Consider the following 25,340-nt stretch of genomic DNA (forward strand, 5'->3'; position numbering starts at 1 on the left):
CCCCTACACTGCCATTGTGGCAAGGACTTGGCTCCATGCCCTAGGGTTGTCTCTTTAACTCTGTACTTGAAGGTGAAATACCCTTCGGGGGACCAAATTGAAGAGCTTGTAGGGAGTCAATCCATGACTGGGTAGTGCCTCGTGGCTGTAATTATGCATCAGCTTGAAGCTTAGTCCTCGGCCTCTGATGAGTGGGGCTCATAGTAATCAAGGGTTCCGGTCCTATCTATGGATGCGGTGTCGGAAGAGGCAAAGTGTGAGAGGTTGGACGAAATTGCTATAGATGGTGATCTGGATAAGTTTTTTCAGGTCGGAGCTTAGTTGCCTCCTCGGGAGAAGGAAGAAATTTTAACATTTCTAAGGAGGAATATCGATGTGTTCGCATGGAATGCTGATTAGCCTCTTGGGGTGGATCTAAACTTCATTTGCCATCATTTGAATGTCAACCCAACTGTCCTCCCTAAGAAGCAACCACCTCGATGCGCATCTAAGGAGCACTCTGATGCTGTTAGGAAGGAGGTGAACAAGTTTAAGTAGGCTGGGCTATAAAGGAAGTCTTCTACCCTAAGTGGTTGGTCAATACAATAGTAGTAAAGAAGAAGAATGGGAAGTGGCGAGTGTGTGTGGACTTTACAGATATGAATAAAGCTTGCCTTAAGGACCCTTTTCCCATGCCTCGGATAGACTAGTTGGTGGATGCCACTATAAGCCATCCCCGAATGAGCTTCCTGGATGCCTTTCAAGGGTACCATCAAATACCTCTAGCTTTGGATGATCAGGAGAAGACAGCTTTTGTCACCCCTATTGGGAATTACCACTACAAGGTGATGCCCTTTGGTCTAAAAAATGTAGAGTCTACTTATCAGAGGATGATAACCAGGATGTTTGAACCACAACTAGGAAAAAACATTGAGATTTATATATATGACATGGTGGTTAAGAGTAAGTTGGAATCAGAGCATATTAACGATCTCCGGAATATCTTTGAGATCTTGAGGAGACACAAGCTGTAACTTAATGCTTCTAAGTGCTTTTTTGGTGTCGGATCAGTGAAGTTCTTGGGGTACATGATTACACACTGCGGAATTGAAGTCAACCTTGACCAAATTAAAGTAATTAACAATTTACAACCACCTTGGAATCCCAAAGAGATCCAGAAGTTGACAGGGATGATTGCTGCTCTAAACCAATTCATTTCTTGATCAACAAACAAGTGTAGACCTTTTTTCTTGTTGTTGAACAAGTGGAAGGGGTTTGAATGGACCAAAGAGTGTGTCTTGGCCTTCCAATAGTTGAAGGAATACCTATCTCGGCCACGTATTATGTCTAGACTCGAAGTGGATGAGGTTTTGTTTGTTTACATTGTTGTGGCTTCCAGTGTGGTGAGCCTGGTGCTAGTACAAGTTGATGTGGTGAACAGAGGCCAGTTTATTACGTGAGCAAGTCACTACATGAGGCCGAGGTCCGTTACCTACCACTGGAGAAGGCCATTTTGGCAGTGGTGCATGCTACGCGTAAGCTACCCCATTACTTCCAATCACATACAGTTGTTGTCCTAACCTAACTTCCACTTAGATCTCTACTTCGAAATGCTGATTACATAGGGAGGATTGCTAAGTGAGGTACGATCCTGGGGCTTTTGATATCAAGTACATGCCTCGTACCTTTATCAAGGGTCAGGTCCTCATTGATCTAGTGGCTGAGTTTACTGAAACCCCATTTAAAGAAAAAGCTGAGAAACAAAACATGGATGAAAAATTAGGTTGCATGGTCTCCCGGCAAGAACCTTTACCCTAGAGAGTACACGTTGATGGTGCAGCGAATCAAAGAGGATCTGGAGTGGGGATAGTTGTTATTTCTTCTGAGAATATCATTATTGAAAAATCATTGAGGTTGGGCTTCTCGGCCACCAATAATGAGGCCGAGTATGAGGCTTTATTGGTAGGGATGGCTATGGTTCAAAGAATGGGAGGAAAGGTAGTGGAGATGTTTTAAGACTCGAGATTGGTTGTAGGCTAGGTAGGGGGAGAATTGGAAGCCAGAAATCTCAGAATGCAGAAATATTTGAACCAGGTTAGACACTTACAGTTAGTATTTGAGTCTTTTAATTTATTGCAAATCCCTAGAAGTAGAAATACACATGCTGACTCTTTTGCCATGCTCGCAACCTCCTCGGCAAATTTTACCTCAAGTGATCCTTGTAGAAGACTTGTGTAAACCTAATGAAGTAGGGAGAAACGAGGTTCATATTCATCATATTAGGATGGGTCCTAGCTAGATAGACTCTATTGTACTATTCCTTAAGGAAGACATCTTGCTCGAGAGTAAATCCGAGGTCGACAAGGTACGGAGAAAGGCTCCTCGGTTTTGGCTGTCAGAGGACCAAAAGTTGAACAGGAGATCTTTTTTTGGACCATATTTGCTTTGCATAAATCTTGAGGCAGTGGAGCTACTCCTAGAAGAGTTGCATGAATGGATTTGTGGAAGTTATACTAGAGGCAGGTCCTTATCTCATAGGGCCCTCACTTAGGGATATTGATGGCCAAATATGTAGAGGGAAGCACAAGAATATGCGAAGAAATGTGACCAATTCCAGAGATTTTCCCCAAACATTCACCAACCAGGAGGTGCCCTTAATCCTCTGTCCAGCCCTTGGCCTTTTGCTCAATGGGGCTTAAATATTGTGGGGCCATTCCTCAAGGCAGTAGGGAATAAGAAATGGTTGCTGGTCGGCATGAATTACTTCACCAAATGGGTAAACGCTAAACCACTAGCGAATATCAGGGATATGGATGCCAAGAGATTGATCTAGCAAAATATTGTCACTCGGTTTGGAATCCCTCATACACTCATCTCAGACAATGGTCTTCAATTTGATAGCAAAGCCTTTAGGAGGCATTGCTGTGACCTGGGCATAATAAATAGATATTCCACCCTGGCATATCCACAAGGGAGTGGACAGGCCAAGGTTGTCAATAAGGTCATAGTGAGTGGACTCAAAAAGAGGCTGGATGACGCAAAGGGAAAATGGGTGGAAGAGTTGCCACACGTCCTTTGGACATATCGGACTACACCTTGTAGGTCCACTAGGGAGACCCCCTTTTTAATGACTTATAGGACCGAGGCTGTGATTCCTTTGGAGACAGGATTTCCAACACTGAGAGCAAGCTCTTTTACTACAGACAGCAATGATAGGCTATTGGAGAATAGTTTAGATTTAATTGAAGAGTGAAGAGAAAATGCCATGGTTCAGCTAGCGTACTATCAACACAAGCTTAAGCAGAGGTACGGCTCAAATGTAAGATCAAGGCCACTAGCACCTGGAGACTTGGTTTTAAAAAAGGTTTTGGGCACGACAAGAAACCCAGCATGGGGAAAGTTAGGGCCCAACTGGGAAGGGCCATATGCGAATCGCATCACATCAGTGGCTAGAATCAGGGCATATTATCTTGAAGATTTGGATGAAAAGGTTGTACCCCACACTTGGAATGTAAACAACCTGAGAAGGTATTATTATTAATGAAAGTTTTCTTTACCATGTTTTGGTTTATTACATCATGCATCATGCGTCCTATTATTTTCCTAAGTATCAAACAGAATCTCGATCATGCCTGGCTCCTCGGACCACATACCTTGGGTAAATTGATATTTTAATTTATTTTCTTAAGTGTTAAACAGAACCTTAGTTATGTCTGGTCTCTCAAACTACATGTTTTGGGTAAATTAATACTTTAGTTTATTTCACTAAGGGTTAAACAGAACCTTAGTTATGCTTGGTCTCTCAACCCATATGCTTTGGGTAAATTAATACTTCAGTTATTTCACTAAGTGTTAAACAGAACCTTAGCTATGCCTGGTCTCTCAGACCACATACTTTGGGTAAATTAATACTTCAGTTTATTTCACTAAGTGTTAAACAGAACCTTAACTATGCATGGTCTCTTGGACCACATGCTTTGGGTAAATTAATACTTCAGTTTATTTCACTAATTGTTAAACAGAACCTTAGTTATGCCTGGTCTCTCGGATCACATGCTTTGGGTAAATTAATACTTCATTTTTTTTTCTAAGTGTTAAACAGAACTATGGATGTGTCGGATTCCTTGGTTCACAAGCCTGGGGGGAAATTAACACTTGGAAAGCTCACCCTAGGTCCTGATTAAAGGATTCCAAGGGTAATGTAGTAAGAAATTCTTAAAATGAGATACCTCAGGCACCCTTTTTTCCTACTAAGTATTTCATTTGCATCTAAGGACTTAACCACTCTTCTTACCATGCATATGGGTATAATTTGTTTCAGTTAATGGCAAATTATTACTACTAGCTTTTGTTATAGTGTGGGTATCCGCACTTAAAAAAATCACACCAACCATAGAGAAACATTGCAAGGAAAATAAAGATTTATGAAGCCAAAGTTGATATCTTTCCATTAAATAAGGAAAAGGAGGATACATTACAAATAGTGGCAAACTGCCACAAAAAAAGAAAAGAGAAGAAGTACAAAAAATAAAGGAAAAATCCTAAAACTATGCCTTAGCACGGGGTGGGTCGTCCTTGAGATCAGCATCCTTGGCTGTGGAGTTAGCATTTTTAGCCTTGGCAGCAGCATCCTTGGCCTTGGAGTCAGCGTCCTTGATCTCAGGGGCAACCTCTTTACCTTTGGCTTTTGGCAGGACTTTGGCCTCCTCGCCCTTGCCCTTATCCTTAGGCTAAGGACCCCACTGGCCAGCCTCCTTGCCCTCGGCCACCTCAGCCTCCTTGTTAGGCCTTTTAGAGACTTCGGAAGGGGGAAGGGAAGCTTGAGTGGTGGAGGGCTGCTCCGAAGGGGGAAAAGTAAGAATAGCGGGAGGAGGGAGCGCTGCTGGAACCTCTCGGATGTCCTCTAGGAAGAAGGTGTTCTCAGCAAGCCTCCACTCAGAAGTAGCAGGGACTTTTGCTCGGTTGAGCGCTTCTGCCCACACCTCCTTGCAGTAGTCTCTACTTACTTCCGCCAGCTCATCTGTTAGCCTTATCTCAGTCTCTTGCACCCCACGCTTGTAGGATGGTTGTTCCAAAGTCTCAGAAGCTTCCTTGGCCGTTTGAGCTGCTTCCTTAGCCTTTTGTAGGTCTGCCCTTAGCTCCAAGACTAACTGTTTCTGAGTGGCCAGCTCTATCTCAATGTGATAGAGCTTTTTGCGCTGGTCTTCAGCCTGGTCCTGGGCATTTTTCAAGCCAGCCTTAATGCTCTTACGTGCCTTTTCTTCGGTTGTCAACTGGGTTGAAAGCTCTTGGTTTTTCTGTTTGGCAGCACCCAGGGCCTTATCAGCCTTGTCACGGAGATTGGCTTCAACCCTGGCTTCGTTCCACACGTTTTTGACCCATTCCTCGGCCACGGAGACCTCCTGGATAACCTGCATATAGGCAACAAAGGAGTACGTTAGGAAAAAAAAAAAAAAGGAGAAAGAGAAGCTTACTGTTGGGAAATTTAGACCCCGGTTGATAGAATTAACAAGTTTTAAACCTATGTTGTTAATTAGATTTATTATGAATAAAACTTGTTAAAACAAACAAACATCAATATCATGTCAAAATCATGCAGTAGAAAAATAAATAAGACAAGATATGATGACCTAGGAAAACCAATGAAGCAAACTAGGTTCACAATAAAAAAACCTGGGGGGAAACCTTCCCGAAAAACAATCCACTATAGTAGAGAGAAGTTTCAAATCTAGTACAAAACCTTTGTCCCTAGACTCTACTATGGGGGACATTTTTTTTATGTAATTGGCATATCCTTTGACAAAACACACTTTACTTGTATTTGGGTAAATCTGAGTAGGTTCAAGATGATCATTACAAGTTGTTAAATTGAAGACATGAAGATTACTCAAGAACTGCTTAAGAAAAGTGCAATCTGCAGGTCTTGATACCTCCGCGACAGAAGCTCGATCTGTCGAGATTCATTAAAGCTCGACAGATGTCTCGATCTATCGAGCTTACGGGTTTTCAGATTATAGCCAGAAACGTTTTATTCTAAAAGACTATTTGTTTATGGGTTTGTATAATCCTTATTGGACTAGGAAAACCCAAGGTTTATGTAAACCTATTTGGAATAGGAGAGCCCATTAAGCTCCTATTTAAAGGAGGTGGGAAAAAGAAAAACCTAACCCTAGAGAGTTTCATAAGGTTTTCTTTTTGAAACCCTAGCCTCCTCTTACAGAAGAAAGAGTTCTTACTGCGTTTCTTGTATGCCTTTGGGTTCTGTAACCAAGCAAAGTCTTTTGCACCAACATTGAAGATCTTATTGGTGTTTCTATGTGAAACTGCTGCAAATCAACTACAACAATCAAAGGGTTGCTGTGGAGTTAGTCACGTACTGGGGTTCGTGCAAAGAAGTAAGCCGCATACTGGGATCCGCTCATTAAATTGGTTAGTCACATACTTGGGAGTTGTGCATCTAAAAGGAGAACTGTCACTATAGAACAAATCCAATTGGGTATTGGGGTAAGGGTTCAACTGTAGGTTGGTAAGGTATTTGGATTCCTTTACTTGTAACCGCTTGTTGTGATAATAGTGGAGTTTCGGGAGTGGTGACTTGAAAATCACCCGATGGGGTTTTTGCCGTTAGGTTTTCCCCATTCGTAAACAAATCACCGTGTTATTTATTTTCCGCTGCATTATTAGTTTATTAGTGATTTGTTTGTGCTACCATGCGCTCGTATGATAAATTGATTAATTAATAACTTGACTAATTAATTAATTAATTTCTATCACAAGGAGTTATTCAGTTTATGGCCTATCATCTACGATCCCCGTAGATGAACTCACAGTAGAAATCTTCTATTGCTTCAGAACCTCTGAACTCTTCAATATATGAATGCCACCCTTTGTTGCACGAATCCCAGTACGTGACTAACTAATTGCGCGGATCCCAGTATGCGACTTAATCACCAACTAGAAGTAGATTGTTGGCTGCAAGGTTCTTCACTTCATCAACAATGAAGATCAAGAAGCACTTGGTTACAAAACCTTAAGGCGTAAAGACGCAGTAGCTTCTTTCAGAGAGAATAAGGCATCGATCACCTTTTGCATTCGTTCTCCTTGTATTCTCACATGTGACGGCCTCCAAAATAAGCCTTATATTGGTCTAGGGTTGTGAGAAAATAAACCCTACACAAATACAAAAACTTGGGCCGAAAATCAAATCTAGAAATCTGAATTCCTGTAACCTCGATCGATAGGGAGGTATCGAGGATGTGTCGAGCTTTAAACTTTGACAGATACAGCTATTGAGAAGCTATCGAGGAGCTGTCGAGGAGACAAGAGTTTTCTCGATCGATCCACCAGCTATCGAGTGGTGTCGAGATTGTGATAACAATCAACTGAAGAGCTCGATAGATAGCCTAGTTATCGAGAGGTGTCGAGCAGCTGTCGAGCTATCTGTCCGCAGGTGTCGAGCTATCTATCCAGCTTTAGTGAACAACTTTTCTTCATTTGTTTCTTGGTCTAATCTTCATGGCTTCATACTAAACTTAAACTAATCTTCATGGCTTTAATACTAGACTTAAACAACATGTTTCTCGAAGTATTAAACACATCCTAGATCTACCCAAATACAAGTAAAGTGCGTTTTGTCAAAAGATTAGCCAATTACATAAAATAGTAACATATGTTCCTAACAGGTGAATCACATATGTCCTAACACTCACCATGGCTAGGTCCCTCTTTAAGGACAAGAAGAGCTCTAGTTGCCTTATGCATTTTAAAGCATTCATGTCCTTAGGGAGTAGGAGAGGATGCTATAGAGTTTCGACCACGTGGTAGGAGTGGCCTCCCTGGAACTCCCTGATGGAGGAGTTCCAGGGCAGCGCTGCACCATCCAACTCTAATTAGGGATTCCAAGATGGATGGCGCATGTCAGCCGAGTGCTTGGCCTCCTTACTTTCCATCGAAGAGGTTCGTCCTCTGTCTTTGGCTACCTTTTATTGCTTGGGGTCCTTTGGTGGAACCACCTCCCCCTCTTCGGTCTTTTTCTCCTTCCTCTTCTTCTTCAGGTTGGGGATGGCGAGCAGGCTGGTTATGGGGATAAGAGGGGGAGGGAGAAGAGAAGGGAGGGGCTGAGACTTTGGGGTATCCTTAGATGTTGACCCCTTCTTCCTCCCCACGACGAGGTCCCTCAAGCCTTTTCTCTAGTTCAAGGCCATTTCTTCCTCCTCGTCTTCCGAACTATCGTCTATATGTGCAACTACAAGGTCGAGGGGGCATACAGTAGTAACTCTGTCTAGCTTGTCCTCAGAGTCCAAAACTTGAACCACCTGTTCTCCTTGCTCCTCTTTCTCATCCTCGAAATGAAATTGATCTATCTTAGCCTCAAGTGGTAGGTGAGAGGAGGTTGTTTCTTCTCTCGGAGTCGCTACCTCACGGGGAGAACGGTGGAGGGGTAGCTCAACGGGTGGCAGGTCTTCTCGGGCTAAGAAACCGGGCATTGAAATGTCTATTTGAGCTAGCCTGGGATCACTGGCTTTTATGACGCGACCCACCTCCTGGAATTGATTCGACAGAGGCTCAAAATCGAGTATAAGATGGATGGCTCTCAGTTGTCTATCCTCGCTTACGAACACCTCGGACCTCAACACTTTGTTAAGGCCAGCGAAGTTCACAAGATTGTGGCTAGGAGCTACATATCTTTAATCTATAAATACGTTTGAAAAAAAGTGACATGTTTAGTACAGCGAATACCTCCATTAGAAGTAAACAGAATATTAAAAATCAAAAAATGGTGGTGAAATCACAAAGCTAATGCCCATATATAAAGAAAGAAGGGAAACCTAAACCTAAGGCACCTCACCTGGCTCTCCCTCTAGGACTGGGTAGTGAAGACCGTTGTGCCAATCCCCTGAGGCTATTAGGAAATCATCCTTCGTACCCTTGTTGGATTTAGGGAGGCATGAGACAATCCTAATCACCGAGGATCTAGACTTAAGGTAGTATCCGAGATCTCCAAGCAAGTGGCACTCGTACATCCAGACGACGTCGTGCCAAGTGAGGTTTAGCCCCATGTGCTCGTTGAGAGCATCTACACAACCCAGAATCCTAAAGAGGTTAGGTTTACACTGATGGGGACACAACCTATGAGCAATTAGGTAGTCTCGGGTTACCCAACCCATAGGAAGTGTCATTCCTCCTTCTATGAAAGCTATCATAGGAATGACAACCTCCCTTTCGTTTCTATCTGTAACCACCCGATTTGGAGCATAATACAACAAGGCTACTCCTTATGGAATGTGGTACTTAGCCCTGAAGCCCTCTATACCGGCAGAAGAGTCTACAAGATGCTTAAATCTACCCATCTAGGCATGCTAAAGGGGTATGAAAGAAATTTTCAAGGAAAGGAAACAGAATAGAAGGCTGAGGAGAAAAGAACCTAAAGAAGAAGGAACTTACGAGAATAAACACGTGTGTTGATTCCTAAACTTCTTGAAGATTTAATTTTTTTTTTTTTTTAGAAAAGGACTTGGAAGATTTAGAAACTTGGGAAGCCTTGAAAGTTTGAGAGTTTGGAACTTTTGGAGAGCTTGAGAATTTGTAAAATGAGGAGAAATAACTCCCCTTAGGCACCTTATATAGAAGGTGGAATAGAGTGAGAGTTATCCTACCCAAAATTCGAGGAGAAACGCCAGCCATAGGATCTACATCTCACTGTAGGATGTAGGGAACAAAACGCCGCCTAGAGCATTTAATGAGACATTGCGGATTTCAAAGCATCAGGAACTATTACGAGACAAGCAAAGTGATACTATCACGTGTGGAAAGCAGAGAAACAAATGGATTTCATTCTCCAAAGTCAAAACCCCATTTTTCTCCTAGGATAGGAGGAAAAAAACGGAATTTTGAGGGGCTATTGTGGGGACAAAGGGCCTAAAAATATATGTTGGGTCTTGGGCTTGGCCGAAGAGGCTCAGTGGTCCAAGGACAGATCAACAGTAGGGAAGATATAAGACTTTGAACTTCACGAGTAAGTTATGACTATAAAAGATGGGGTAAGTATGCCGAGGAGGAGCATTTCCTCAGCTAATGAAGTGGAGGTCAAAAGGTGTGTTATGTTGTCCAAGGTGACGTTCTAGAAAGTTTTATTGATGAGGATACGCTTTGTGAACGTATAGGACAAATAGGAGCTGAGAAATATCTAAGGGAAAGTTACTACCATCATATTGAATGCTCTGCAGCTAACTTTCTGGTCGCATTAATGAGGAAGTGATACCTGAACAGTAGTTTTCAGTCTTACAACTACTACTTAGAGACTTCAGGATGGGGCTGACGTGATAGGGATCAACACCAATAATTTAATCTATACGTGGAGGGCAAAGATGAAGACAAATGGATAATATAAAATAGGAAGAAGGCAATGAGAGTTGCGATTGAGAAATTGAGAGAAAAATACTGTAGCAATCAAAAGTTGAACTTGTAATCAGACTTGAGAAGAAATAAATAAGAACTGATATCCTCGGATTGTGCCAAGGACGATGTTCTTTAAGTTAAACCAGCCTATCTTCATTTTCTGGTCATCTGGATCCACCTTGCTTGTTGTCTAACTCGTTAAAGCCCAGTCTTCCAACCCACTCTCTACAAATTCATTGTATTGGACTCTTTGGACCTAATTGCATAGCTTCTTTGGGTTTGAGAGCCAAATTGTGTCCTTAAAATTATTATTATTATTAGATTAACTTCTTCTTTTTTTGAGGAAAAATTATTAGGCTAACTATGTTCTATAAATGAGTCCCCTTACCACAATATTATTCACTTTTTTAGCAATATATTAGGCCACATATTTTAGCTTCAACATTAAACTTTCATAAGCACACACACAAAAAAAAAAAAAAAAAAACCTTAAAACTGGATCTGGGGACAAAAAAAGGCCAACATACTGGACAAAAGCCCATGTGCACTTGCACATGGGCATCTTGGTCAATAAACAAATCAGACTCTCCCTCCCCCTTAACAGTTTTCTCCCCATTTTGGGGGGAAAACTTTTTGGTGAGCTCGGTGAGTAAACACCCAAGTTCCACCCTTTCTTTTCCCTCTCTCCTTCCCAACCAAACACCCTCCAAAAAGGGTTTTTTTTTTTTTTTTTTTCATCCTCCCTAAAATCCCTCTACCAAACACACCCTTAGTGTTCTTGTTGTACCTTTGCCTCTATTTCACCTCTACTTCTCCTTATATTTATATTACATCATTGTCGTCATGCACTTGTTCTTTGATCTCTCTTTGCCTTACTCAACCAAGAACCTGCTCATGCCTGAATGGCTCAAGCTCAGTTACTAATTGACGCCTTTAACCACAACTTCTTCATCTTTTATCTTTTCTCCAATCTCCACCATCCAACCAAATGAAGCATTGACTATTCTTTCTTTTAGGCCGTGTTTGGTTTGACAGAAAATATTTTCCAACTATAAAATAATTGTCAAATACTTACTTCTCAAGGCGTGGTGTCTTCACTCTCCATGTGTAACCTTTTTAATTTTAATTTTTTAAAAATTAAACACTTAGTCTTAGATTGGTTATGACCAAATATTGGTGTTGTAGTTTAGTCCTTTTAAGTAATTTGCACCTGAAACAATAGTTTTAGACAAGCATTCTCCAAATACTCATTTGACAAAAATACCACCTTTCTCATGAGTTTGAACAAACACTTATATGTAATTAAAAAAAAAATGTTCTTCTACAAATAGACCCAATGAATAGAGATGATTTGATACAACCTTTTACTATCTCAAAATTAAAATTGACTGCTAGATTTTATAGTTTATACTGGGTTATTCTTTTCACTAAATTTTTTCTTAATGAAACGTTGAAAATTATTTTAATTAGGATTTTAGATTTTCAATTACAGTGATGGAATCAATTTATTTTTTACAAGCAATGCATCTATACATTCCAAGACCTCCCTTTATTACTTACAAAAATCAAAATATGGGTTTAATCAAAGGGTGGTCTCATAAGCCTCTCCTACATTATTGGCGTGCATTGATCATATGGGGATTGGGTTTATGGTACTTTTCAACCTAATCTAAACCCTTTGAGTTTTTAAATTCCCAACCCTACATAACATGAAGTGATTGGGTTAAGTTGTGTCATTTTTAGTTGTGACAATTTTCTTATGTCTCTGGGTTCTAGTTAGCTCAACTGGTAAAGTTTTTGATGGTTGTAAAAGTGATATGTGGTTTAATCTCCACCTATACCAAAAACTAATTAGTGTCTTGCTCTGATAATAAAAAGTTATTATCAGGAGCGGACACCATAAGTTGAAACTCTAAAAAAAAAAAAAAAAATTTCTTATGCCTAATAAAACAGAAGGAAATAAATTTAATGAACAAATTTAAAAAGCATATAATTTTTAAAATATTAATAGAATGGATTGGGTCCATCACTTGGTTAAAAATCTCGCCAACCTAAACTTGAGCTTCAAAAGATTTACTATCAATTCAATTCATCAACCCTTGAAAAATTAACCCGAGTGTCGGTAGGATTTGGTTACATCGAAATTTATCGAATCGGCGGGTTGAAAGCAGGCCCCTTCAAAAGTCTGCTTCATAATAAAACGAATAATAGCAACCCCACATATTATTTCTTTATCCATTTGTCATCCCCACTAGTGTCCGAATTGGCTCCATTATTGTTTTTGTCTGTTCTGAGTGGCCGTATGAGCTAAGCAAATGGTTTTGGAGTCCAAATACCAGGGTTTTTCCCCCAAACTGCTGGCAAAACTGCCTATAGTTTTGCTCCCAAAACCTTCTCACCTGCCACTATCTTCACACATTATATAAGATCCATTTCCTTACATTGGGCACCATCAAAATTCGAAAGCCAAAATCTATTTTACATCTTCCGAACTTCCAAATTCCCAATTATTTCAGATCCAATTTAGAGCAAGAAAGCAGTATGAGTGCAACAAGTAAAGCTTCTTGGATGGTGGCAGCTAGTATTGGTGCAGTTGAGGCCTTGAAAGACCAAGGTGTTTGTAGATGGAACTATCCTCTAAGGTCACTTCACCAGCATGCGAAAAACAATATCAGATCATACTATCAAGCCAAGAAACTCTCAGCTCAGTCTTCCTCGGCTATATCTAGTAAAGTGAACAACGAGAAGCTAAAGCAGAGTGAAGAGTCTTTGAGAAAAGTCATGTATTTGAGTTGTTGGGGTCCTAACTGATCCCCCCTACACCTTGTAAATATATGGCCAAGTTTTGAATCAATATAAATTGCTTCATCCCAAATTTTTGTCTGTTATACTTATCCCAACCAATTTCATTTCACTAATGGTCGATTTAGGACAGCAGTCGGAGCTTTTAAGTATTCAACTTTTATAGTCATTTTTGCCGAGAATCGCTAATACTTGTATATTTGTGACATGTTCCTCTTTGTTTTTATCTTAGTTTTTTATGGGTATATTTGGGTTATAGAATGAATTGAATTTGGTCGGATTTGAACAGGATAAAGCTGAACTGAGAGAGATTCAAATGATTTTTGTTTAGCCATTTTAAAGTACCTGATAAAAGAAACGTGATAAAATCTTTCTTTGATTTCTACCGGTGAAAATAAATTGCAATCAGAAAATGTAAAGGGGGGTTTCTGTAGAGTTTTGGATGAGTTCTACAATGACAAGAAGCAGATAAGCATTTTATGAAAATTGCCACCTTGTCTGTCACCAGTAAGGACGGAGCCAGAATTTGTTGCGTATTAATACAAGGTCAAGGGTATTGTATTTGATTTCTTGAATATTAGTAGAATTTAGAAAATTCAACACATTTTCCGTTTTGAAAGAAAGAAGCTCAAAAAATTTTGGGGGCCAGAGGCGAGAATATAAATTTTATTTTTTAATTTTTTTTTTATTACTTAAGGAAAAAAAATCAAAAAGAGGGGGGCATCCTATGGATGGAACCAGAATTTTGTCTTTCAGAGGGTCAAAACAAGAACAGAGTTTTTTATAATTCAAGTATGAAATAATTAAGCTTATCAAAAAAAGAGTAAGAAATACTTAAGATTCAAAACCGAATTAATACATGAAATATAAATACAGTATCTATTTAGTATTAATAAAATATAAACAAAATAAAAACACGAATAGTTGTTTCTTAATACCTTGCAACTTCTCTTTTGATGTATAAAATCAACAAGTTTGTCAAAACATTGTTTTCCATTTTATTGAAAAAGTTAGTTTTGATAATATTTTTGAGTGAAAATGTTCATTCCATATTTGCAATAGAAATTGGAAGAATAAGAACTAGTGCGACCACTTTGAAAACATATTAATAGTTTATTGATTCCTGATTCTGGAGTAGCCATTGGCATGATTTAAAAAGCATTTAACAATTACTTTTTGAAGTGCAGATGTCCAACTACATGTGCTCATAATGGTGAAGTTTCATTTTCAATACTAGTTTTTTTTCTTCATAATTTTTGAATTCTTACATATATAAATTTCAACTGGCAAACAAATATTATCAATTCTAATAGAATTCATGTGATTTTCGAGAATTCAAAATTAAGAATAAGCAATTTTCTCTCAAAGTTAGGAATAAGCAATTCTATTATATGTTTATTAAACTGATGATTTAAATCTTGTAATTGAAAATTTACTATAGCATATAAAAATCTAATAAATAATAATACACAATTATAAAATTATCTTACTCATGGGAGATAAACAAGTACCAAACAATCATTTTAGAGTTGGGGGGGGGGGGAGAATTTTTAATCCAAAAGTCTTTATCACACTACATTGTTGTATAAGTATTATTATTATTATAATATTATTATTAGTCACAAATCCATGCGATGTGTGAGAATATATAATTATTTTGTAATATACTATAACTCATAATTTATTATGTAAAATTTATTAAAGATAATATGTTCACCTCAAAAATTGAACTATTTCTTAAAATATTTTCCTACCGTCTATTTTTACAAATATATCATTTTATTATTTTGAGTTTTTATTTTTTTGGAAAGCCAAACTATTGTCTGGAGCAACCTTAACCCCTTTTAAATGACCCACTTTTAGACCCGAACCCCATTGGCCCGACCTATTCTTAACCCCTTTTAAATGACCCACTTTTAGACCCGAACCCCGTCGGCCCGACCGACCTGGCCTGCCTATTTTGCCACGTCCCAGACCTCCTTTTATTACTTGACAAAGACAAACAGGGCTAGCAACCCCACCAACCTTTTCTTTATCCATTAGTCATGCCCTCATGTCTCTTTAATTTATTTCTTTATTAGTGCTTCTGTCTCTTTCTAGTGTCCAAAACTCCAAATTCAAAGGCACAGCCTATGAGCAAAGCAAATGGTTTTGGTGTCCAAATACCAGGGTTTTCTCCCAAACTGCTGGCAAAACTACCTATAGTTTTGCACCCAAAATCTTCTCACCTGCCACTATCTTCACACATTATATAAGATCCCTTCCCATACATTGAGCACCATCAAAATTCAAAATTCAAAACCCAAAATCTATTTTTCATAATCCGAACTTCCAAATTTCCATTTGTTTCAGTTCCAATTTAGAGCAAGAAAGAAGTATGAGTGCAACAAGTAAAGCTTCTTGGATGGTGGCAGCTAGTATTGGTGCAGTTGAGGCCTTGAAAGACCAAGGTGTTTGTAGATGGAACTATCCTCTAAGGTCACTTCACCAGCATGCGAAGAACAATATCAGATCATACTATCAAGCCAAGAAACTCGCAGCTCAGTCTTCCTCGGCTATATCTAGTAAAGTGAACAACGAGAAGCTAAAGCAGAGTGAAGAGTCTTTGAGAAAAGTCATGTATTTGAGTTGTTGGGGTCCTAACTGATCCCCCCCTACACTTCTTGTACATATGTGGCCAAGTTTGAATGAATATAAATTGCTTCATCCCATATTTTTGTCTGTTATCCTTATCCCTATCAGTTTCATTTTACTAATGGTCGATTTAAGACAGCAGTCGGAGCTTTTCAGTATTCAACTGCTATAGTCATTTTTGGCTATAATTGCTAATATTTGTATATTCGTGACATGTTGGTCGAATTTGAACAGGATAAAGCAGAACTGAGAAATATTCAAATGATTTTTATTTACCCCTTTTATAGTATCTGTTTCAAGAAGCGTGATTAAAATCTTTCTTTGAAGTACAATTTCCCTTTCCACCGGAGAACATAAATTGCAATACGAAAATGTAAAGGTATTTATTTTTGGGTAGATTTTGGATGAATTCTACAATGACAAGAAGTGGATAATAAGCATTTTAAGAAAATTGTCACCCGGCCTTGTCCCTCAACGGCAAGGATGGAGCCAGAATTTGTTGCTTGGAGGGTTAGATGTTAATACAAGGGTATTGCATTTGCTTTCTTGAGGGTTAGAACCTATTGAATATTAGTATAATTTAGAAAATTCAACACATATATAATGCAGCTTGAGTAGCAATACATAGAAAAAAGTTAATAATTAATAATATATAATAATAACACTATCATAAACAAATTTATCATGCGCAAAACGCGGGTATGCGCCTAGTTATTATAAAAGACTAGCCGCAGACCCACGCGATGCGTGAGAATATAAATATTATGTAATGACGTGTAATATATAAAAAATAACAATTACTTCAAGTATTGTCTATCCTAAGCCAAATACTTAAAAATGAACAGACCCATATAAGACCCACAACACAAAAGAGGTAGTAATAAAAGAGGGGAAAAAACCAGCAATCAAAAGAACCAATACTATTAATCTAATCCTTACATTGAATTATAAGTAATAGACATCAGTTGTGAATTTAAATTTGTGCCAAGGAACTGCATAAATTAATAAAGACATTCCACAGGTGCAAGTTATTAACAGTTTTGTACCAAGGAATTGCATAAATCAAATTATTTGCATCAAGGGGCTTGTTGATTTTTTGTGTTTTTTTTTCTAGCAAAAAATTCCGAACCCAAAGAAGTACATTCTTGAAAGTGGGAAACTTTTACACCCACCTAATTAGGAAAGAAGATTGCAAAAGCCGAAAGGTCCATGGGACAATCGAGTGACATCCTAAAAAATCTATATACAATAACTATGAGACATGGTGGGAAATAGAAAACCCCCCACCTTTGCGCAAACATGTCTGCAGAATTTCAATGATACACACAATATGTTCCTAAACCTAGGTATATGGACTATATGACACAGTGAAAAGATAAAACCCGCATCTTTTCTCAAAACATGTCTGAAAAAAAAATACAAAATTAATTGAATCACCCGAAACAGGAATTCAATCATATAAACAGAGAAATAGGTACATAGCTAGCTATGTTCATATATGTTAATTATGCAGGAAAAAACTCACAAACTTCATGTTGCGATGGAGAGGGAAAAAAAATTAGCGACTGCAAGAACTGCAAAGATATTCACCTGCAAATATCATAATGATCAAAATAAATAAAACCCATTATACAAATTTTAACATTTAAATAAATAGATAAAAAAGCAAGCAGGTCCGACAGTATATCTAGACCATCTGCAGCACTGGAGAAGAAACAACTTATGCTACCAGATACAACAATAACAGATGATAGTAAATATAAGGCCCCCAACTATGTGCACAATATTTCTCAAAAAAAAAAAAAACTATGTGCACAATACCTGTCAAGGGACACATCATAAGTAGATTTAGTATCACGTTTTCTGCCCATCCCATAACCGATTTTAACAGCATCTTCCAAGACAATTTGTCTACTTACAAATATTGGTGCCTGCACAAAGCAAATTTTAAATTGATTATAGAAGCTTTAAAGAAACATTCATACATAACCAAGGAATGTTATTAGATCTGTTGAAGTCTCAAAGGACGTCAAGAGGGATAAGGGGGTGGCATTGTTGTGCAGTCCCTGTCAGATTTCATGACACACACACACACACACACCCAAACAATAGCCTATTAAATTTATTTATTTATTTTTTTTTAAAAACCACCAATTGGAAACTCCATTCACATCAAGGTAACTTCAACTGTCTTGAACTTGAAAGTCTGAATTTCATTATTGTGCAAAATTGACCTGTACCAAATTCAATGCTAATCTATGGAAAATATATACCTTGCATCTATTTGCCACATTTATGGCATCTAAGGGACGTGCATCCACACTTAGAATGCCATTTTTCCCAAGCTGCAAATAACAAATGCCTTGATGTAACATAAAACTGAATTGAACATAATCAAGACATACTAATCGTAAATTTCTAACCACCTTGCTAAAATATATTCTGGCAAAGTAAAGTATTAATGACTCTTTTTGTAATTCTCACCATAGTAACCTGAAACCAAAGGGGAAAAGAAGAAAGAGAAAACTTTAAAATAATTGAATAGATTTATACCCCAGTTTTCATATAAAAAAGGACTTAATAAAATAGATGTGCAGTAATATTAAGCCAGAAATTGAGAGACATACACCCAGTCATAGTCACACCTTGGACCTCATAAGTTCTTTTTCGATCAGCAAACTGACTGAAGTTTGCAATATTTGTTCTATTATTGAGATCCAGTGTTACACATGGGAGCATATCAGCACTCCATCTTAATTGCCGAGGATGTCTGTTTCTTTGAAATCTGCCCCCTCTTCAATAGCTCTCACCTAGTCAATATATTACTAAAAGCTGAAGCGTAGCATTTAATGTTGCTACGCTCACATTGAGCCACGTCAGCAGCCATGTCATTCCCATCTTCTTTCCTAAATTTATCCTACAATTTTAAAATAGTTTTTATCAATTTTAAAATACTAATAAAACTACAATTATTTCCAGCCTATGTCTATCATAAAGCCCACTTCCTATAAATTTAATTCCAGCAGCCCACTTTTTCTAAATTTATTTCTAACATAAAAGCCCAAACCTAAGCCTTCTCAACCGAAAACCCTTAGAAAATCACGGTTAAAATTTCTTGGATTTCCTTCCTTTTGTTTCTCACGCAAAAAGCGTTCCTTCCACTTCCCCACCTTCTAACAGCAGATTTCTCACACAAACCGTGTTCCTTCCCCTTCCCCACATTCTAACAGAGGACTATCAAAATGCTGTCCACCATAACGCCCAAACCCATTCTTAATCGCCTTTACTCTATAACACCAACCCTTTCTATATCCCCTCCTTTTGCTCTACCTGTGTTCCACGGTTTCAAAACTTTAGCCCTTCAGCTAGCTAACGCCAACCTCTCTCTCTTCCAATGATAGTTTCAAAACTTCAGACCTTTGGCTTTCTAAAACAGTATATTTGATCATATTGATGTGCTTTTACAAATAGTTAACTCAAACAGACCCCAGCATCAGAGATATTTGACACAACCTTTTACTATCACAACATTAAAATTGACCTCTAGATTTTATAGTTTACACTAGGTTTCACTAATTTTTTTCCTAGCAAAATGTTGAACATTTTTTTATAATCAGGATTAAAAATTTTCAAATACAAATGATGGAATCGATTTGCTTTTTTAAAAGCCATGCATCTATATGTTCCAAGACCTCCCTTTAATACTAACAAAAATGGCAAAACATGGCCTTAATCAAAGGGTGGTCTCATAATATATCCTCTCCTATATTATGGGTGTGCATTGATCATATGGGCATTGGGTTTATGGTACTCTTCAACCTAATTCAAACTCTTTGAGTTTGTAAATCCCCAACCCTACACAACATGTAGTGATCGGGTTAGGTTGTGTGATTTTTAACTGTGACAATTTTCTTAGGCCTAATAAAACAGAAGGGTGGATTTCATTCAGCTACTAACTTCAAAATACTAAAGTAAATCAAAACTACAAATTTAAACAACCCTAAAGTAAAGTACAATAAATTTAGGGTAAAATACTATTTTGGTCTTTAAATTTTACCAAAAGTTTATTTCTCATTTCTAAACTTTGAAAAGTTCTCTTGCCATCCTTAAACTTTGTAAACAGTTTTTTTTCAATAGTTTAGAGACAAAAGTAGGGATGAAAAAGAAATGAAAAGATTTTTTCAATAGTTTAGAGATGAAAAATGAATTTTTTAAAGTTTAATGATGAAAGTAAAATATTTTCAATAGTTTAGAAATGAAAAACAAACTTTTCTATTGTTAAGAGAAAAAAAATTTGTTAAAGTTTAAGAATGATAAATGAACTTTTAGTAAAGTTAAAAACCAAAATAGTATTTTACCCATAAATTTAAAAAGCATATAATATTTAAAGGACAAAATTTAGGTACGGTACTTTGGGTGTTATTCCTTAGGTCCCCTCTTAGGATTTAATTATGTGGTTACTTAACTAAAAAATACACTTCCATCTTATGAGAAAAAATCTACATAGTAAAATTTTAAGAAAAGAACTGTACCTAAGTCATGCCTGTATTTAAATTATTAACAGTCTGGTTTGGACCCTTTTAGATTAGTTTGGCTAAAATTCTGCCAACCTAAACTCAAGCTTCAAAAGATTTACTCCCAATTCTACTCAACCCATGAAAAATTAACCCGAGTGTAGGTTGGATTCGATTAGATCGAATTGGTGGGTTAAAGGTTAAAAGTAAAACTTGAAAGCAAGCCCCTTGAAGTCTGCTTCATATGTAAAACAAGTAATAGCAACCCCACCTATCATTTCTTTTATCCATTTGTCATACCCACTTGTCTTAGTTGGTTCCTTCTCCATTATTTTGTCTGTCCTGAGTGACCGTATGAGCTGAGCAAATGGTTTTGGAGTCCAAATACCAGGGTTTTCTCCCAAACTGCTGGCAAAACTGCCTATAGTTTTGCTCCCAAAATCTTCTCACCGGCCACTATCTTCACACATTATATAAGATCCATTTCCTTACATTGGGCACCATCAAAATTCGAAACCCAAAGTCTATTTTACATCTTCCGAACTTCCAAATTCCCATTTATTTCAGATCCAATTTAGAGCAAGAAAGCAATATGAGTGCAACAAGTAAAGCTTCTTGGATGGTGGCAGCTAGTATTGGTGCAGTTGAGGCCTTGAAAGACCAAGGTGTTTGCAGATGGAACTATCCTCTAAGGTCACTTCACCAGCATGCGAAGAACAATATCAGATCATACTATCAAGCCAAGAAACTCGCAGCTCAGTCTTCCTCGGCTATATCTAGTAAAGTGAACAACGAGAAGCTAAAGCAGAGTGAAGAGTCTTTGAGAAAAGTCATGTATTTGAGTTGTTGGGGTCCTAACTGATCCCCCCTACACTTCTTGTGAATATGTGGCCACGTTTTGAATGAATATAAATTGCTTCATCCCAAATTTTTGTCTGTTATCCTTATCCCTACCAATTTCATTTTACTAATGGTCGATTTAAGACAGCAGTCGGAGCTTTCCAGTATTCAACTTTTGTAGTCATTTTTGGCTATAATTGCTAATATTTGTATATGCGTGACATGTTCCTCTTTTTTTTTTTTCTTTTTTTGAAACTGAAAATTTCATTAATCAAAGACAGAATAGGTACAGAGCAGAAAACACCACAAGACAATAGCAGGACACAGCACCAACAGAGACCACAGACAGCAAAGCCAAAAGAAAAGGAAAGAAAGACATACATAAAACATTAGATCCCATCTAGCCTACACAAACTTGCTAGATTCTCAGGGACCTCATCAAACCACTTACATTCCTCTCCTGATCTTTTGTCCTGTTGAGCTAGCTCATGGGCTATTTTGTTGCTATTCCTGCAAATGTATCTAGCTTCTGCATAAATAAAACCATTCATTCCTTCCAAAATGCCATGAATTATATGGCCTGCAACTCCCCACACATCTTTGTTGCATATTGCTTGAACAGTTTGCATTGAATCTCCTTCCAAGATGATTTGATTTAATCCCAACTCCTTAGCGAGAACAATGCCCTGCTCCATAGCAATTGCCTCAGTCTCTTCCACTGCAAATCTACCCGAAAGGGGCTTACTCAAAGCTGCAACAACTTGATTATTCCAATCTCTAATTATGACTCCAATTCCAGAGTTCCCTTCCTTAGCTGGTATTGCCCCATCCACATTTATAAGATAAACATCTTTAGGAGGAGGTTTCCAGGCCCTATCCTTTGTCCCTTTTTTCTCTATTATTTGAATATTTGCCTCCTTGAAGTCTTCTATCAAACGGATAGCCAATCCCCAAACAAGTTCAGCAACAACACCACCATTCTCATTCACCACCTGGTTCCTATTATACCAAATTGACTAGGCCACCCCAAAAAATTTCTCCAGGTCACTTTGAGTTCCCTGGTTCATCAAGTTGAGAGCCAAATCAGTAACATCCAGACTGCAATCAAGAATTCTGATAGGGCAGTCAATCCATTTAGCTCACACTGCCTTAGCAGAAACACTTATAATGGCATGCTCAACTGTTTCAGGATCTTTTTTACAAATGGGGCACGTGACATCCATTTGGATTCCTTTTTTGAACAAATTGGTCAATGTGGGAATTGCATTCATACATAACCTCCAAGCAAATATTCTAATTTTTCCCGGAATATTCAAGTGCCACATCCTCTTCCATAGCGAAGCACACACATCACCCAGAGAAGATTCACCATGGTCTTCTTTTTCTAGGATCCTTTTAGCCACGTAATAAGCACTTTTCACTAAAAATGACCCTTTCTTATTACCCAACCAGATTATAGAGTCCTCGGGAAGATGATAACTAATAGGGATGTTAAGTATTGTTTCCACCTCAAAAGGCAGGAGAATATTTTCCAGTCTATCCCTCCTCCATCGTTTTGTATCCGTATCTGTAAGTGCAGATACCATAGGAAAATCTCCAAAATCTTTTGGTGGGGAAACAACCTTGTATATTGAAAGAGTTGGCAGCCACTTGTCATCCTAGATATGAATCAACTTCCCGTTTCCAACTCTCCACCTTGTACCTTGTCTCAATACTTCTAGACTTTGATGTATGCTTCTCCAAGCATAGGATGGGTTGCTCCCTATTTTTGCACTTAGGACATCACTGTTAGGGAAGTACTTTGCTTTGTACAAACGAGCCATCAGTGAGCATGGATCTACTAACATTCGCCACCCTTGTTTTGCCAACATCGCCAAGTTGAAAGCATGAAGATCTCTAAAATCCATACCACCTTCCCATTTTGATTTACACATCTTAGACCATCCAACCCATGCAATCTTAGACTCTTGCTGCCTTTGTCCCCACAAAAAATTTCTCATCATTCTTTCAATGTCTTCACATAACCCTTTTGGGAGCAAAAAAATCCCATTGTATATGTTGATATTGCCTGGGCTACTGCTTTTATTAGAATCTCCCTTCCACCTATGGATAGCATTTTTTCTTTCCATCCCATTAGCTTCTTCCCCACCCTCTCCTTTACTTCATTGAAAATTTGTTTCTTTGATCTACCAATTAAGGATGGAAGCCCCAGGTATTTTTTCGGATGGGCATCAAGCATTGGGCCAAGAATTTCCTTCACTTCACTTCTTGTTCCTTCATCTGCATCTTGACTAAAAAAGACAGATGATTTGTCTGTGTTTATCTTTTGACCTGACGCCTCTTCATACCTCTGAAGGATGCTTACAAGCTCCCTACTTTCCATTCTTGATGCTTTGCAGTACAAAATGCTGTCATCAGCAAACAACAAATGGGTTATTCTTGGGCTGCCTCTGCATATTGAGATTCCAGAGAGCTTTTTGTTCCTAGCTACCTCCATTATCAATCCTATAAAACCTTCAGAACAAAGGAGGAATAAGTATGGAGAGATGGGGTCTCCTTGACGCAAACCCCTTGTAGGGGTTATACATCCATGAGCTTCCCCATTGATAAGTACAACATAAAAGACAGTAGATATACACTTCATAATTAGATTAATCCATTTATCATCAAAGCCCATTTTTTTCATTATTTTTTCTAAAAAACCCCACTCAACCCGATCATAAGCTTTGCTCATGTCGAGTTTTACTGCCATATAGCTGTCCTTCCCCCCACCCCCCCCTTTCTTTTCTTTAAATAGTGCATAATTTCAAAAGCTACAAGAACATTATCAGTTATAAGTCTGCCAGGAACAAACGCACTTTGATTTTTAGAAATAATGGTGGATAGAATAGGTTTAAGCCTATTAGCAAGAACCTTGGATATCTTATAAGAAACATTGCATAGGCTGATAGGTCATTTTGGTTAGGTTTTTTATTTTGGGGATGAGGGCTATATTCATTTTATTCAAATCTGCCATTGGTGCATTTGAATTAAGAATATTAAGGATTATTTCAGACACATCATCACCAATTATATCCCAATATTTTTTATAAAAGATAGCAAGCATACTGTCGGGACCTGGGGCTTTTGTCGGATGCATACTGTGGATAGCTTGGAAAATTTCCTCCTTGTGGAATTCTTTTGTAAGGTGTGCATTCATCTCTTTAGTGATTTTCCTTGGTATCAGTTCTGCCACCTCATTATCTCTAGTTGGGATGAAGTTGTGAATAACTCCCAGAAATAGTCAGTAGCTACATTAGCAATGTCCCCCGTTCCTTCACACCATTTTCCTTCTTTGTCCCATAGCCCATTAATTGCATTCTTCTTCTTGCGCTAGGATGCTTTGTAGTGGAAGAATTGGGTATTCCTATCCCCTTTTTGATACCACTGAACCCTTGATCTTTGATGCCATTTCATTTCTTCCACGTCGAAGAGCTCATTAGTTTCCTTGCTAATCCTGTCAATTTCTTCCCCATTGTTCCTATCCAGATCAGCCTAGATTATAGCTTGAAGGCTCCTTCTTTTTTCTTGAATTTTCCATGGAATATGGCCTAGATCAGAACTATTCCATCTTACTAATCTAGTTGCGCAGTCTTTTAAACCTTCTACTAGCCCACTTGAAGATTGCAGCCCAAAATGGTTCTTCCATACCTCCTGAATGATTTCTCTACATTTTTCATATTTGATCCAAGCTACCTCAAAATGGAATCATCTCTTTCCACGGTTGGGTGAGGCTTGTTTGTCAGTCAGTAAGAGAGCACAGTGGTCCGAAGTCGATTCCACTATGTGGAATACCTTTGAAGTACAATATAGCTCCATCCAATCAGCTGTAGCCAACATCCTGTCCAATCTAAGATGAATTCTCTCCCCATCAGATCTTTGATTGCACCAAGTGAAACTAGGTCCCACATACCCCATATCTTGAAAACCACATTCATTAATTACATTTTTGAAGCTCTCCATCTAGTTTTGAGATCTTTTTGTTCCTCCACATTTCTCAGTTGCTGACAGGATTTTATTATAATCTCCCATACACATCCATGGCATCTGGTATTGAGAATTCAACATTCTAAGGAGATTCTAGGACTTTCTTCTCAAGTTTGTATCAGGATTCCCATAAAACCCCGTAAGTCT

The 25,340-nt window shown here is 38.2% G+C and overlaps 5 protein-coding genes across 7 annotated transcripts; 3 read left to right on the forward strand and 2 right to left on the reverse strand.

The window, feature by feature from the left end:
- Nucleotides 1–4,538: 4,538 nt before the first annotated feature.
- LOC115954700 lies at nt 4,539–18,617 on the reverse strand. Of its 3 annotated transcripts, XM_031072625.1 has the most exons (6): nt 18,441–18,617; nt 18,240–18,306; nt 18,087–18,158; nt 17,635–17,744; nt 17,339–17,403; nt 4,539–5,390 (listed from the first exon to the last, which is right to left on the reverse strand). In XM_031072625.1, the coding sequence occupies exons 5-6, from the start codon at nt 17,345–17,347 to the stop codon at nt 4,710–4,712; spliced, it is 690 nt and encodes a 229-aa protein (XP_030928485.1). In that variant the 5' UTR covers nt 17,348–17,403; nt 17,635–17,744; nt 18,087–18,158; nt 18,240–18,306; nt 18,441–18,617; the 3' UTR covers nt 4,539–4,709. The 3 variants fall into 3 exon arrangements, 1 of the variants encoding a protein (XP_030928485.1); XR_004083943.1 differs by lacking the exons at nt 4,539–5,390; nt 18,240–18,306; nt 18,441–18,617 and adding an exon at nt 16,030–16,373; XR_004083942.1 differs by lacking the exons at nt 4,539–5,390; nt 18,240–18,306; nt 18,441–18,617 and adding an exon at nt 16,915–17,043.
- Nucleotides 12,686–13,313, forward strand: LOC115954701. Its single transcript, XM_031072626.1, has one exon. It carries the CDS (start codon nt 12,919–12,921, stop codon nt 13,186–13,188), a length of 270 nt encoding a protein of 89 aa, XP_030928486.1. The 5' UTR covers nt 12,686–12,918; the 3' UTR covers nt 13,189–13,313.
- On the forward strand, nt 15,282–15,988 carry LOC115954702. The gene has a single exon (XM_031072627.1). It carries the CDS (start codon nt 15,557–15,559, stop codon nt 15,824–15,826), a length of 270 nt encoding a protein of 89 aa, XP_030928487.1. The 5' UTR covers nt 15,282–15,556; the 3' UTR covers nt 15,827–15,988.
- Nucleotides 18,618–20,650: 2,033 nt separating the features above from the next.
- On the forward strand, nt 20,651–21,255 carry LOC115957927. Its single transcript, XM_031076268.1, has one exon. It carries the CDS (start codon nt 20,920–20,922, stop codon nt 21,187–21,189), a length of 270 nt encoding a protein of 89 aa, XP_030932128.1. The 5' UTR covers nt 20,651–20,919; the 3' UTR covers nt 21,190–21,255.
- A 301-nt stretch (nt 21,256–21,556) lies between these two features.
- LOC115956517 lies at nt 21,557–23,101 on the reverse strand. The gene is made up of 3 exons (XM_031074869.1): nt 22,870–23,101; nt 22,311–22,734; nt 21,557–22,166 (listed from the first exon to the last, which is right to left on the reverse strand). Exons 1-3 carry the CDS (start codon nt 23,099–23,101, stop codon nt 21,557–21,559), a joined length of 1,266 nt encoding a protein of 421 aa, XP_030930729.1.
- Nucleotides 23,102–25,340: the final 2,239 nt, after the last annotated feature.

Source organism: Quercus lobata, chromosome 8 (genome assembly GCF_001633185.2).
Source record: "Quercus lobata isolate SW786 chromosome 8, ValleyOak3.0 Primary Assembly, whole genome shotgun sequence".
In the NCBI taxonomy this organism is placed as follows: domain Eukaryota; kingdom Viridiplantae; phylum Streptophyta; class Magnoliopsida; order Fagales; family Fagaceae; genus Quercus; species Quercus lobata.

Coding starts and splice junctions, on each gene's coding strand:
- LOC115954701 (XM_031072626.1), top strand. CDS start 12,919: ATGAGTGCAACAAGTAAAGCTTCTTGGATGGTGGCAGCTAGTATTGGT.
- LOC115954702 (XM_031072627.1), top strand. CDS start 15,557: ATGAGTGCAACAAGTAAAGCTTCTTGGATGGTGGCAGCTAGTATTGGT.
- LOC115957927 (XM_031076268.1), top strand. CDS start 20,920: ATGAGTGCAACAAGTAAAGCTTCTTGGATGGTGGCAGCTAGTATTGGT.
- LOC115956517 (XM_031074869.1), bottom strand. CDS start 23,101: ATGTGTAAATCAAAATGGGAAGGTGGTATGGATTTTAGAGATCTTCAT. Junction 22,735..22,869: donor TCTAGAAGTATTGAGACAAG/GTACAAGGTGGA, acceptor CTGCACTTACAG/ATACGGATACAAAACGATGG. Junction 22,167..22,310: donor AGTGTTTCTGCTAAGGCAGT/GTGAGCTAAATG, acceptor TTGGTATAATAG/GAACCAGGTGGTGAATGAGA.